At 42.6% G+C, this 14,639-nt stretch overlaps 1 protein-coding gene across 1 annotated transcript; it reads right to left on the bottom strand.

The window, feature by feature from the left end:
- Positions 1–4,899: 4,899 nt before the first annotated feature.
- LOC119656573 (vesicle-associated membrane protein 7) lies at positions 4,900–14,228 on the bottom strand. Its single transcript, XM_038062960.1, has 5 exons — positions 13,811–14,228; positions 13,453–13,698; positions 13,160–13,388; positions 5,560–5,627; positions 4,900–5,495 (listed from the first exon to the last, which is right to left on the bottom strand). The coding sequence occupies exons 2-5, from the start codon at positions 13,654–13,656 to the stop codon at positions 5,334–5,336; spliced, it is 663 nt and encodes a 220-aa protein (XP_037918888.1). The 5' UTR covers positions 13,657–13,698; positions 13,811–14,228; the 3' UTR covers positions 4,900–5,333.
- Positions 14,229–14,639: the final 411 nt, after the last annotated feature.

Here is a 14,639-nt window from a genome sequence, read left to right as displayed (position 1 = left end):
GTCTATTCAATGGCTTCCCGCCTACGGTGTTCGCAGGCTTTAGCGAACCTTAGAACATGCTCCAGAGGCAGAGAGTGTGCAGATTCATTGAAGAAATCCTTGCCAAGGTGTCTTCGTCTGAGGATGCCGGGCAGCTGCATAAAAAGTGCAGGGCCGCCTCCTCCCCCTCCTCACATTGGCTGCACACAGTCAAAACCACTACCCCAATCCATTCCCCGAATATGGTCGTCATTTTTCCGGGGGGTCGGGCCAGTTCTATAATCGGATTCTCCGAGAACACCCCTGCGCCCGATCCATCCTTCATGGCTGACTCGTCTGTGAAGATTATTAGGTCTGTAATCTGAACAGACTCATGGCCACTTGTCGACCATTCTTCTCTTTCGGTGATTACGACAGTGTATGTCTTTTCAAAGACGAATCTGGAAACCATAGATCGGTCGGCATCAGGACTACCGGATGTTTTCCAAGGAATTTCCAGATAGACGCATGACCGTTTGATTGGCCGCCTTTCCACGCCCCAATGGTATCGAGCCTATATGCGTCGTTGGCCGCTTTCCGTTTCACCTCCAAGTGAATGGGGGTAAATTTAGGATAGCTTCAAGTGCCGCAGTCGGCGTAGTACTCATTGCTCCAGTAATATTTAAGCAACCAAGTCTCTGAATCTGCGTTAGCAGCTTCCTGCTGTTAGCAAAGCTCATTCTTGGCCACCAGACGATGCATGCATACATCAAAATGGGTTTTATTATGGATGTATACATCCAGTATATCCGTTTAGGTGAAAGTCCCCAGGTCTTACCTATCGCATTCCTACAGCACCAGAGCAATCTGCCGGATTTCTGATATTGTTCCTGGATATGATGCTTTCACGTTAACTTGGAGTCGAAATGTACTCCTAAGTACTTGACTGTTTGTACCAGCTGGATTTTCGCCCCTGCTAAGGTGGGTAGCGTATAGCTGCCCCACCTGACGTTCCTAGTGAACATAACTAGTCCAGTCTTCCTAGCGTTCACTGTTAATCCATTGCGGATTAAGGAGAATTTTGATTTTTAACATGACTTTCAATGAAAAGTTTCAACTGAAGTGGAGCTCGTACTTAAAATCCTGGAGCTAGCAGATGACTTTATCACACTTCAATTATGTATACATGAACTCTACCAGCACCAACGTTGGAAAGGAAAAAAAATCAGCAAAATTGAAATTAGATCAAGGCGTTGATTGAATTCAAATTTCAAATTAAATTCAACTTTCTAGGGAAAAACAAATTAGAAAGACTTCCTCTTAATGGTATTTGTTCACTGATAATCAAAAACTAAATGCTATAAAAAGGAATGATCTCGAAGATCCATGCTAAACAAGCGGGAGTACAGCGTAGGAATGTGCGACTAGTTCCAAGGATCGTTAGAATGGAGCTGCACTGTAGGCGAAAATCTAGTGCGAAACAAACACCTGCTTGTACTGAGAAGTGTGCGGAAGAGTTGGTAGCGGCACAGCTATTCCCCTCACAATGGCGAGGACACGAAAAAGTGACTTTCATCCTAGGGGTGGCAATGTTATGATTATGTTGCCGAAAGGTCGATAGAGTCAGCTGTAAATGTGATTACGATAGCTGAGGTGACTGGGTCTGTGGCGACGGAGGTGGTAAAACCTGTCGCATCTACCCACTCAAAATAAACAGGTTTCAGGTGGTCCGTAGAGAGGGTTCTTGCGACCTTTTTAACGTCTATGGCGAACGTGTGGGCGTTAAACGTTGTTACCAATCAATGCGGGCGAATATATCGCTGCTCTAACTGCTTCTTGATGGCATCGATTCGGTGGAAAATGTATTCGCTGGTGGACAAATGCCTGAAGACGAAAGGATGATGGTCTTGATGTCTAGATGCTGGTACGGGCGAATAGTTCTAAGAATGAGATGCTTCCGTTTCACCGTTCTGTTAGCCTAGGGAGGTAAAGTGTCGTGAAGACGCGTTTGGCGCCAAGGAGATAGTTGAGTTGGCAATGACCGGTGTGTATCAAGAACTGGCATCCCTTCTCTTAAGGGGAATACCGTTGTTTAGCCTCCGACAGCTTACTATAGAAGAAACATAATGGTGCCCATGTGCCGTTGTGCGAGAGCGAGCGGTGTCATTGCGTGATAACGTAGACAGGCTTCTGTAGAAGCTCGCGTATCAGGTTAGTAAGCTATGAGAAGGACACACGCAGAGTAACGAACTCCACAGCGGTCTAATCTAGCGACGTGTTTGGCGAAGCATAGCATAGTTGGTGGGGTGCGCACTTGCTCATGTGTAGTGGTCATAATGGAACGTCCCATGTCGTGTGCCTCATCGACCACTGTGGCGTCTGATTTTTTATAAACAGCAGCATCAAACAGCATATGTATAATGGCTAAAAGCTGACATTTAGTTTAATTTGATTACTGCTTTTATGGTGTTGCAGTCCTGTGTTAATCCTTGACCTTTCAAAGTCTTTGCCTTCACCCTTTTTGGTCACGTGTAACTTTGGTGATCCACTGAATCTTCCCAACTCCTTCAAGGTTTTCCAGGTGGCCATTTACTTTCCACCTTGCTTTTGAGTAGCCGCCTGAGAATTCTTCTGTCATCCATATGCTCTATATGGCCTGTCCACTAGAACTTTTGAATCTTAGTATGGATGGCAACTTCTTGTTCATCATACAATAGGTACAACTCATTGTTGTATCCCATCCGCTATTCACCGTCAACCTTCACTGGGCTCAAAATTCTCCTGAGGACTCAGCGTTAGAAAATATTGATTTTTTCACTCTCACCTGGTTTATCGTCCACATTTCGATACCGTAATTGGTGTATTTCGTTGTTGTCTGTCTCCTTCGTGCATTCTTACGATCGTTCTAAGACATTTACACCATCTTTCGGATTAAACAGGATGGCTAGAATGACCATCCAGATTTGACTATAGTCGATTACGGAGTAGCGCTATAACAAAACCTGAAATGTTGCGAAAGTTGGGCCTCTATCTCCGTAAGCAGTTAAGTGCAACTTAAGAGACCGATTAACATATGCTTGCATTCCTTTGTTCTGCTCAGGCTGAAGAATATGAAAGGGTCCTTTTGGACACTTCAGTCCCCTTCACGGCATGGGCAAAACTTCGTGTGTCTTATATATTATGCATTGGGATCCCATCAGAATCTGAAATTCCTAAATAAGTAAGTATACAGTAAAAAAGCGACTCAACCACGCTGCATTGAATTGGATATGTGAAAAACCGAGCCGTGATCGAGGGAAAGAGGATTCTATCCGATGCTTCGAGTGCCTCTATTTATTGTGAGACGCCCTGTTTAGTATACTCTCTTCTTCTCAACATCTCAAGGCCTAACTTACGAAGGTGCCCCTGTTTTATTGGTAGCTGTGAGTTACCGGAAAGAATTCTGGAATATGAAGTTCAGCTCAGCAAAGAGTGGGGATTTTACGACAAACAATTCCTGCCTTCCCTGGCTTTACTCGGTTTCAGCGCGTGGATCGCAGAGATGAATTCACTTATACTTGGACAGATGATGACAGATTTGTGAGCCCCTGCAATCATTCCCCGAAGTGACATGCAAATCTTCAATCCCTTATGCTCATCGTTCCTTTTCCACAGTCAGCAAGGTTTTCTGATTCCCCGTAACGAAAAGTAGTGCTTGAAAGAAAAAACAAATTCAATGCTCATCAATATTTCCAGGCGAACTAATCAAGACATCTGTCGATCGATCAGCAACATAATTTTCTCACTGTCAGTTGAAAGCCATAGACTTTGTAATGGGATCTGTGCTCAATGTGCCGCCAATGCCGAGACGGTGGAATCTGAAGAAATGCACAAATTTCTTTCGTTTTCGCTGCGATCACCTACTATGACTGCAATGTTCCCTTGAAGGTATGGATAACGTAAAATACCATATTTTACTTCATATACATATTTGATAATAAAAGAGCTGCTGCCTCTAGAGGAAACCAAGCTGTGAGCCAAACTCTAAATCGTTTCCATAAAATCTAGGGAACTCAATTGGGAAAATGAAAGCATATCGACGAACTTACGGAACTGGGGGTGTCGTCATTTGGTCCCGTGGAATCATTGCAACACGGGGTAGCGAACGGACCAAAGATGGGTGTGCGGAGTGGTTGTGGGAGTTTTCTAGGATATGCACAGTGTAGTCGAGTTACACGCGGGGGTATTGACGAACCGGAGATCTATCAATGGTTAGGGCGTGATCCGAGCCTCAAGTATAACATAGTCATTCCGACTGACAGTTAGGCGGCGATGCAGGGACTGAAAAGACTAAGCGGCGTGCTTAAAGTCACCCCTAGATTCCCGGTTATACAAAGATAGAGAGGTAGAATTAAAAATCGCTGACTTTAGATGACGAATGCGCATCAATTGCATTAAGTCGAGAAGGATTTGGCCATCCTGTGACAAGACTCAATCGCGAGAGTTTTTGGGGCAGACACCAGCAAATGCGCAGCAATTACGAATTCGACATAGCCTACAATTGGTATTGCCGAAGTTGTGGAGAGGAGGAGAGACCCCAGGCACTTCGTTTACGATTGTCCAGTCCTAGCCAAAGCCACACCGCGGACTCTGGGTAAACAATTCGTTGGGGACGTCAAAGAGATGGCTGATTATAGAGTGGAGGATATGCTATTTTCATAAACGCATGGGTTGTCTTTGACAATCTAAGTAGGCTGGATTTCGCGCCTTTGCCCTTTCCATAGCAGTGACGGCCTTGCGAGTTTGTGGCATCAAAACGGCGCAGCACACAACAATTGGGCTCATCGGAGTGGTCTCTGATGCCTTACTCCCCTACCTTTTGGGAGTTTGTTGGGCAACAAAGATAGAGTCAGGCATTTTAGAAAATCGTAAATTCAACAAGACAAAAACAAATATTAGAAATTTGTTTTAAAATTATTTATTGTGGTTTAATATGTCTTCTTTTAATCACAATTCATCTATCAACTGATCCGACTTTAAACCATATATGGAGTCGTAAATTCCTTGATTAGCTTCAAAAAATATATCGTAGTTTACTAATATATTCAGCAATTATGTTTCAACCTTGTTGTTAAAAATTTATGAAAAAATTATATATTCACATATACTCTTTTAAATATCCTATGCATGTACAGTTTTCTATCAATAATGACATCTTAAAATTATTTTCAAACAAAAATAATTAGATAATATAATAATGAGAAATGAATACATATAAACGGTGCCCTACATCCAGCACGAAATCGAGAACATGGTAAACGAATTAACATTGAACATTGAAGTGTGATAGGAATAAAAAAGAATCATCTTTCAAAGGGGCTACTTCACGTTAAGTCTTACTTTTTAATACACGATTGCCATGCCAGCCCACCACAGGCCATACTGATGATCACATAAATTACAAAAATTATTATAAGTCCAACAACAACGTACATTCGGACATTTTTCCAGAACATCTGTCGCGCCAAGTTTCGAGATTGTTTACGGAATGATACACTCTGAAAAACAGAAATTAATTGAGCTATCCAATCGCTTCCTTAGAACTATCGAATGCTGACTTACGCAATTTCGTAGATTTTCAGTCTTGTTCACAAGCAATTCCAAACGTTCACCTCGGTCTTTGATACTGTCTATAAGTAAATAAGATTAACAGTTAGATAAGATTGACGATTGACGACGATTGAAACCATCCGCCATGAGAGGAATTTAAGAGCTACTGTTACTATGCAATGTTAGCTATGCTTGTTATAAGGGTTTCCATACATTTTTTATTTAAAGTACGTGATTTGCAACATCGTTATCGTTTAGTTGAAATGTGTTTTATTTCCCTCCAGGACTCCCCGAGAAGCTCACACTCTTTCTCTACTATTCTGTGCCACACGTCTTTGAAGCAACCTTTTCTTCAGCCATCCGGCGAGAGTGGATTCCACTGCATGGCATGGCCTCTAATGGAGTAGCCGCACTTTCTTAATGACTAACCTACCTAAAGCCACATCCTCCTTCCAATCAAAGGGTTGAATTATATCAGGCTGTGTTGCACCGACGACACGACACAAATGTTGAGCTTCCAAGTAACAGTGACGGTCACTTTCCAAGTGCTATTCCCATTCAAAAGTAACTTGGCGAGTATAGCATGGAGAAAATTTTGCAGTCATCGTAACTTCTTAACTTGAATTGGAAATTTTGCTCTTTACCTAAATGAATGTTGGTTTTTAATTGGATGACATATTTCGAAGAAGTTAATTCCTAAATTGTGTGCTTTAATAATTGACAAACATCCTCCTCTATTTTTCATTTTATGGGTGGTGCGTTGATCATTTTAAAACAATCAGATAATGTAGAGGAAGCTTGAGCGTTTTTTACAGCGAGATCAGTGCTGTCTGGGCCGGAGTCATGAACCGTAGAAAGAGATCTGGACTAATACTAAGGTGTAATGATCGATATCAAGCTTTCAGGTACTTCAAAAGTATATCTGAGCTGGAGTTAGAAGATTATCTGAGATTGATTATAGTTTGAATAATACGATAGTAGTCCCAGAGATTGGAAAATTGGTAAAATGTGATCCCTTCAAAGATCAGCGCTTTCGCGTTCTCAGCAATTGACGCAATCGACCTGTTTTTGCGAGAAGCGAGTCTATTGTACCGGAAAACAAATATAAGACAAATTAGTGCAAAGTACTGATTTTTTCCTTATTTATGACGATTTCCTTCAGCAAAGCCTTCATCAATTTTGTTTGATCATTGCATCGAGGAAGTGATTTGACTGGCTTTGGACAATCACGGCCCCAAACGACGAGAGAGATAGTACTAGTAGTGCAGGAGCTATCTGCGAGCAGTCTGCAAGAGAGAAATATCCCAACAAATAATACATGGTGTAATAAGCCCGCGGGCTGACATAGGAATATCAGTGCGAAAAAAGTTCCATATGGTATTCCAATAGTGCCAACCTTCGAAGTTTTTCTTGTAACATTTGGCAACATAGTGTTGATTGGTTCTAAAGTTACACTGGCTTCATTAATATGGGAAACATGTACAATAAGGAGTTTCATGTGTTCATTAAACATTATTTTTTAGTGGGAAAAAATGCAATTCAAACCAAAAAAATGGCTTGAAAAATGTTTGGGCGGGTCTGCCCCTCGAAAACAATGATTTGTAAGTGGTTTAATAACTTTAGACGTGGAAACTTTCTGGACGGTCGATGTCCCAAAAGTGAAACCGCGTGAGATAGGTAATTAAATCACCACACCAACAGAACAATCATCTTACATGAAAATTTGCTCTTTCTGATAAAGGTTCTCTCTTTTGATTGCTATCAAAAGCAAAGACGTGCGGATGATCCAAAGCCCTGATTAGACCAGTGTTAGCGTAATCTTAGAGAATTAGTGGGATGGTAGGTTACAATGGACGAGATATGGACACATCACTAAGTACTATAGTCCAGCGAACAGCCTGGGCAATGGTTACAACCACGGCAAAGCCGCACAAGGCGACCGAACGGGCAAAAAACACTTGAAAGGATGTTGACTAGTATGTTTTGGGAGGCTCACTAAACAATGTTTATAAGTTATTTTGAAAGGTTAGAAAACCGGACTGAATTTTGAGTTAGTGCAGACTCTCTTGGGAGAACAAGCAATTGAAGTGAGAGGGAGAGAATTGGCGGTTTTTGCAAACCTTTCAACATGAAAGTGTTTATGCTTTAGGGCATCGAGAGTGATTTCTAAAAAATATTTTTCTAGCATGTCTTTTCCTGGGCTACTCACATCTTTTCCTAGAAGGTTCCACTTTGGTCGCGCTGCTCCCAGGACAGAGGTGAGGCAGCACTTGATGAGTCTCCCATGCGCTGGACGAAACCGTAGTCGTGTCTATGTTTTTTTAACCTTCGTGTTAGCCCAAAAAGAGATGTCAATGGACCAAAAGAGTGAAAGAAAGTTTTTCTTCTGTTGCTCCGAGTCGCCATCAAGTGAATGGAGAACTCAGAGCCCCTCAATTCCAAACAAAAATAACTATTCAAACCAACCAGATCAGCTTAACATCGTTCTCGCTGAAATGGTGCAGGCCCTTGAAGTTTGTTAGGGCACTTCATGCAAGACCACAGCGGGACACTACAGTACACTGTAGGAGGTAATGTAGTCAGCATTGCGCTCGTCCGAAATTATTACCCTGATTTGCTCAGGTACTCATTCATATCTGAATTGACTTGTATCCGACATGTCAGTCACGACAACAAATCCCTCTGCCACCAGTAAACCGCAACCTTTCGCTACGATAAGCCAGCGTCCTAACCACTTGAGCCATCCGGAAGAAGTGAAATATTTAGGAGATATATGCTGCTATCATTAGGCCGATGTTCGATTTAATATCCGTATCATGATGGGTTAAGATGAAACACAAGAGTTTTGACTATAAGCTAGCCTATCTGCTAAGAACTGTATGTCTGGGTATTACCGGTGCGATGAGCACGACACCCGGCGCACCTTTCGTTGCATTACTCAACTTGTACCCATGGGATATGTATATTCAGGTCACTGTAATGCAAGCAGTTCAGGGACAAATTGAGATGAGGGGCACAGAGCAGGAAAAACTGAACCCAGTTTTTGTAATACTTTCAGATTCTCGGATCCCCATCCATCTGTTTGGTAAAAAATATATAACTATCGCCAAAAGTAGAGAAAACTGAGACGCACGATGACTGAACAGGGCTCTGGAGCAGGTGTTTAAATTTCGGCTAAATACGGTGCTTTTATGGAATCCAATATGGAATGGTCTTTCAGGTTGAGATGTTTGCGATCCTAAGGGCAGTAGCTTAAGCGATTGAAGGACAGCCGCTTCGTAGTTAGCAGCGATAGTCAAGCTGCACTGAGAGCGTTTAATAGTCCTTGGATCACCTCAAAAATCGTCCAGGAATGTCTGTGTGAGGGAAATTAAATCTCGGATGTCTTAGAAAAAGACAGTTCAATTTCTCCCTTGCTGGGACCGAAACTAGCAATTGGAGTGTCAGTAACATTGCCTAATGTGCTGTCATAAACTGGGGCAGAGCATAAATGCTTGTAAGCATACCAATATCTTCCTCTTCTTTTTCTTTAGCGTTTGTCCCGTTTACAAGCCAGGTCGGCTGGCCATAACAATTTTTTCCTGTCAGAAATAAATAAACACACTGCAAAATTTATCCTGTCGAAAAGCAGGAAGACTTGCAGGAATATTTTTGGCATTATGGCTGGCTATAATCCACTAGCTAGGCATATGTTCTGAATTCTACAAGATGATATGCAGCCATCTTGTAACGACGAAGCGGAAAATACTCCTTACATGAGTACCCCCGCCTACGGACCCATCAATTGTCAGATTTTTGGTGCTGATCCAGATCCTGTACAGAGATGGACTGCCACGCAGCTAGCCGATACCATGTTCTAATATAGGGAGGTCTTAATAGCGCTGCAGAAGATGCGTGGGACAGGGACTGCTTCTTGGAGAAGAGCCGCTACACAATAATTTATAGTGGCCATCCAGTAAAACATGTATTCGGAGTAGGTTTCTCAGCCAGTCAATAAATGAAACTTGCTCGGCTTTGAAAACATAAGCGAACGACTATGCACTCTGTTCTTGCGAGTCCAATTTAGAAATATAAATCTCATTAACGTTCACACTACTACAGAGGAGACTGCAGAGTCGGAGAATGATACCTTTACGAGGCAGTAGAACGAACCCTCGAAGCTTGTCCCAAATATGATATCAAAATCATACTTGGGGATTTTAACAGTCACGTAGGGACAGAGCCCGTATTCAGGCGATACGTTGGCTCCCATAGCTTACATCAAAATACAAATGGTAACGGAATGCGGATTATTCAGTTAGCAGTGTCATACGAAATGGTTGTTGGAAGTACCTGGTTTGCGCGGAAAGCGGCCCACAAACAAACTTGGGTCTCTCCAGACGGGACCACTTTCAACCGAATTGACCACGTGCTAATCGAATGTCAGAACATAGATTGGGCAATATAGACTCGGGTCATTATCTCATTGGCATGGTGCTCCCGCACCGCAGTCAACAGAGATCCTCGAGAAGAAGCATCAACAAATGATCTTCACAATCACCGGAAGAACGTTATCATTGATACGGCCACAAACATACTTAGCCCCAGCCACAAAAAGAGTCGGAACGGCTGATTTGACGAGGAATGTAAACTTGCAGCGGAACGGAGGAATGCTGCATACAGAGTAATGTTCGATTCTTAACTCCGGCCAGCGAAGAAGCGACTTCACAGACGGAAAAAGGAAGCCTGGGAGAACCTACAGGTCTCGAAAAGTGTAGGGAGCAACCGCACTAAGCGCGGAAGTTTTACCAATAAGTCAGCACAATGAAGTCTTACACACTTCGATTCTAATCCTGTTGATACAAAGGGGGAAATCTGATTTCCGATAGAATGGGCGTATTGAAGCGATGGGTTGAATATTTTGATGAACTACTGAACAACCAGAACATCGGCGAGTTGGAGCTACCGCCAACTGAAGACAACGGACAAATACTGCCACCACCAAGTATAGAAGAAACTGTCCGTGCAATTCATTGGCTAAATAATAATAAGTCGCCAGGAGCCGATGGAATTACAGCCGAATTGGTTACATATGGAGGCGACCAATTACACCAAGTGGTTCATCAATTTGTACTCAAGGTGAAAGTCAGCGAATCAATGCCTGACGACTGGTATTATCTGTCCCATACATAAAAATTAACATTAAACATTATAGAGGTATCACGTTGCTGAGTACCATCTATAAGATATTCTCCGCTATCTTGGTAGGTCGGATAGCCCCATAAGTCCACCCAACTACTGGCTTATGCTGACGATATCGACATTATAGAAAGAACGACCCAAGACATACATGCCTTCATCCAGATCGAGCAGGCGGCGCGAGATCTTAGGCTGCTCATCAATGAAGGCAAGACAAAATATATGATGGCAACGTCAGCACCAAAAACCAACCAACCAACAACATCAAACCGCACTGTTCAAACGGGAAGAATGAAGATAGAAGACTATAAGTTTGAGATCGGTCGACAATCACAACCAATAAAAGCTACGACGATAAAATCCGCGCACGGTTGTTGACAGCTAACAGAGCCTATTTCAGCTTACAAAAACTGTTCCGCTCGAAAAGTCTCACCATAGAGTCAAAGCTCTTACTGCACAAGACAATGATCTTGTCTTTGTCCTTATATATTATTCGGAGAATTGGGTTCTTAACAAGAAAAATTGTGAACTTTTGGCCGCGTTCGAGAGAAGAATCCTCGATTCTGTAGTCTACATAACGGCGAACTTTATGAGCGATACCATGACCGTCCGATTGTGGATAAAATCCGGCTAAATAGGTTACGGTGGGTCGGTCATTTAATCCGTATGGATGAGAATGATTCAGCCTGAAAAGTCTATAAGAGCAATATCTACTTTAGAAAAAGAAGATGTGGCAGACCCTGCCTCAGATGGAGCAATGGCTTAGGCCAGGACGCCCGGTATCTTATAGGGATATCGAATTGGTGGACCTCGGTGCAAAATCGGAATGTCTGGCGTTCCTGATTAAGGCAGGCCTAGACCGGATACCGGCTTTTGCGCCGTTGATGATAGAGCATGTTTATATGCTTTTCAGTGGAGACGCTGCTGTTTGATTCTAGGAGTATCGTCAGTGCACTGCGGAAATTAGTAGACTGAGCCTGTGGAACGCGAGAGTGGATCAATCCCACAATCGGTTATCGGACTTTCATGTCTGGGAGTGGCTCGGCATTTACAAACTCATGTTCACATTACAGCAGCCACCGTCATAGTTTGGACCCGGAATCATGTGACCTTATTTACCATCTATTCGGTCCGAGAGCTACAAGAATAGATTAAAAAATTTGAAAATCAACAGGATTGTCTATTCGCTCGGAACACCACGGAAACGCCCAGTCCGTGTACCTTACCAATTATGGTCAATCGAGATATTTCTCACTATGAAGGCCAAGGTGGAAGTGATAACTTGTGATGGATACATCCAAGTAATTGCTGAAACTGTGAAGAAGCGTGACATCATTGGCAGGACTGTTTGGTGGAGCGTGTAAAGGATACGATCGCTAGGGAACGTGGATCGGAGAGCCCAGTTGTCTCCCAGATCATGACTACCTCATATGATAGGCCGATCCTCGTAATGAGGCAGTCTGACTTTTCAACTTTGACAAACACCAACTCATCACTACCTATCGTTTCAAAGAAACCGACGTTAGACTGCAACAATATCAAACAGCCAAAGGAAGAGGTTTTCTTGGCGGTAAAACTAAGTTCTCTGCACTATTGGCAGCGAATAAGGAGTAAACTTTGATGTGAAATCCAGTGCTTTTCTACCTCTTACCAATTGGAGTTTCAATCGCCTTCCGAAGACTAGATTTCCCATCAGCCTAGACCGGAAGGATGCGTTCTGGCAAATTCTACTGGATGAGGTGTCGAAGGACAAAACCGTCTTCAGTGTTCTAAGGCTCCGCAAAACCTATCAAACCAAATATCAACTGCTCATTTGCGACATCAAATATTCTCATATCAATGATTTGCTTTTAGAGATTTTAGAGACCTCCAACCAACACTTGTAGCTTTTAACCGCTGCTCTTTGTATAAGCTGCGCTGGCTTGAGATTGAAGATTTGGAACAACAAATTTATAATGATGAAAACTAGTCACCGATACTTGGGTCACATCGTCGGTAATGTAACGATTTGTATTGACCCCGACAAGGTACGTGCCATCTCAGATTTTCCGGGTCCGAAAACCGCCAAACAGGTATGACGGGTCTCGGAATGTGTGGGTGATATACGAGATTTGAACCGAATTATGCTTTACTGACGGAAAAGTTGACAAACTTGCCCAAGTAGTAGAACTTTTATTGGTGATTAGAAACTGTCTTGGCCTTCGACGGTCCACTATACTGGGTCACCTCTTCCTACATTACGATCAATACCCTGGAGAGATTACAAGATTTTATTGAGGAACGAATGTCTTCAAGATGACTAGACTTATGCTAGTCAAGTTTAAAAATTTTGTTCTGATGCATTGATTCCAATCGACTCCTGCACATTCGAGACGTAACCAAAATTTCACCCGAATCACCTGAGACTATCAAACTAAATTCCACTCCCACTTACCTATATTTTTCACCATAATATGCTTCAACTCGTCAATTTGCCCATGCACTCTGGAAATTGCATCGACTTCATTCGATTGGCTGAAATATGTCATTTGCGTTGCTAGCACCGACGAGAACTCTGTGTTCATCGCATAAGCAATCGCCGTCGCAACTTGTAGGCCGTACGTGGCGATGAAACGCTGTTTAATATCAGATAAGAACAGGAATGCCCGGGCGCGCTCGAACTCCTGCAAAACAAAAACAAACGCTCAAAACCCTTGGGGACAAGTTCACCCAAATTCACAGCCTTACATCGTCCGTAATGCACATGTAGATTATCCGATTTTCGCTAATATAATGTATCAAGTAATTCCCGTGCGAGTACGTTAATTTATGGTTGTCCGACGATATTTTGCGGATTATTTGTTCGGTGACCTCAGCGAAATTACCCACACATTCGGCGAATTTCGCGAGGATAGTGGTGCCGCGCGATATCACGCTGTACAGGATCGGCATCTTTATTGTCTGGACGAGACTGCAACGTGTCTAGATCACTGACTGCACCGGAATGATAAAATAGAAGAATATTTAGCGGCGGGGGCAGAAGAAGCAAAATGCGACTGAGACGTCGTCTTTGTTTATCACTAGATAAAATGGAGACATTAGTCACCTTCTGTGGAGTCCCCGGATGGACTGTTGGCAACAAATACACCGCAATCTTTGCACAGAACTAGATCAAACGATAGAAGAGTGGCCGCCGCTGGAAAAACGGGTCTAATAGAAGCTAGAATGACGACGCAGAACAACGAAACGAAGATTATTGTGATGACGCTGACAAAGCGAACGGTCCAAGCATGAATCCGCCGCAGTGACGATGCTGTTTCGCGGTCGATTGCTTCCCCAAAAGTCAATTATACGTCCTTGGCAGGTCGCACTGAGATTCACATATTTACGAACTTTTCGAGAAAAATACCAGCCGCCACCTTGTCCCTGTTTTGTGGATCGAATTGCGTAAACAATAAACGTTGCCTTCGATGGTATTGTCACAACTTTTTCTTTGCACTTTGACAGTTGTTACTGTGCAATTCGGAGGAGGCGCACTCTGGTGCTGGGGATTAGAAATGTAATGCAAACATAAGTGAAGTTGGTGCAGGTTTCGAAAGTTGTTCGTGTTCGTTGGTAAATCAAATTCGTTATAAGATTCTATTCAGCGAATCGATTTATTATCATTAATACTTACTAAAATGGACTTGGGAGAACGCACTGTTGATCATTTCCAAGAAATATTTTCTTTTATAGGAAGACGAAATTAATCGCAATAGTTTCAGAGAATCTGGAAAGTTTATTCGTGGAGTCCACATCATTTAAGTAAATATTCCTCTTTACCAACAATAAATTGTGTTGGTACGAATAATATGAAAGCAAGACAGCAAATAATTATTCTATTCAATTAAATTAAAGGTTTAATAATGAAATTATTTTATGTTCAGTTGAAAAAT

The sequence above is a fragment of the Hermetia illucens genome, chromosome 5 (assembly GCF_905115235.1).
Source record: "Hermetia illucens chromosome 5, iHerIll2.2.curated.20191125, whole genome shotgun sequence".
Taxonomy (NCBI): Eukaryota; Metazoa; Arthropoda; class Insecta; order Diptera; family Stratiomyidae; genus Hermetia; species Hermetia illucens.
This window is presented reverse-complemented; position numbering and strand designations above follow the sequence as displayed.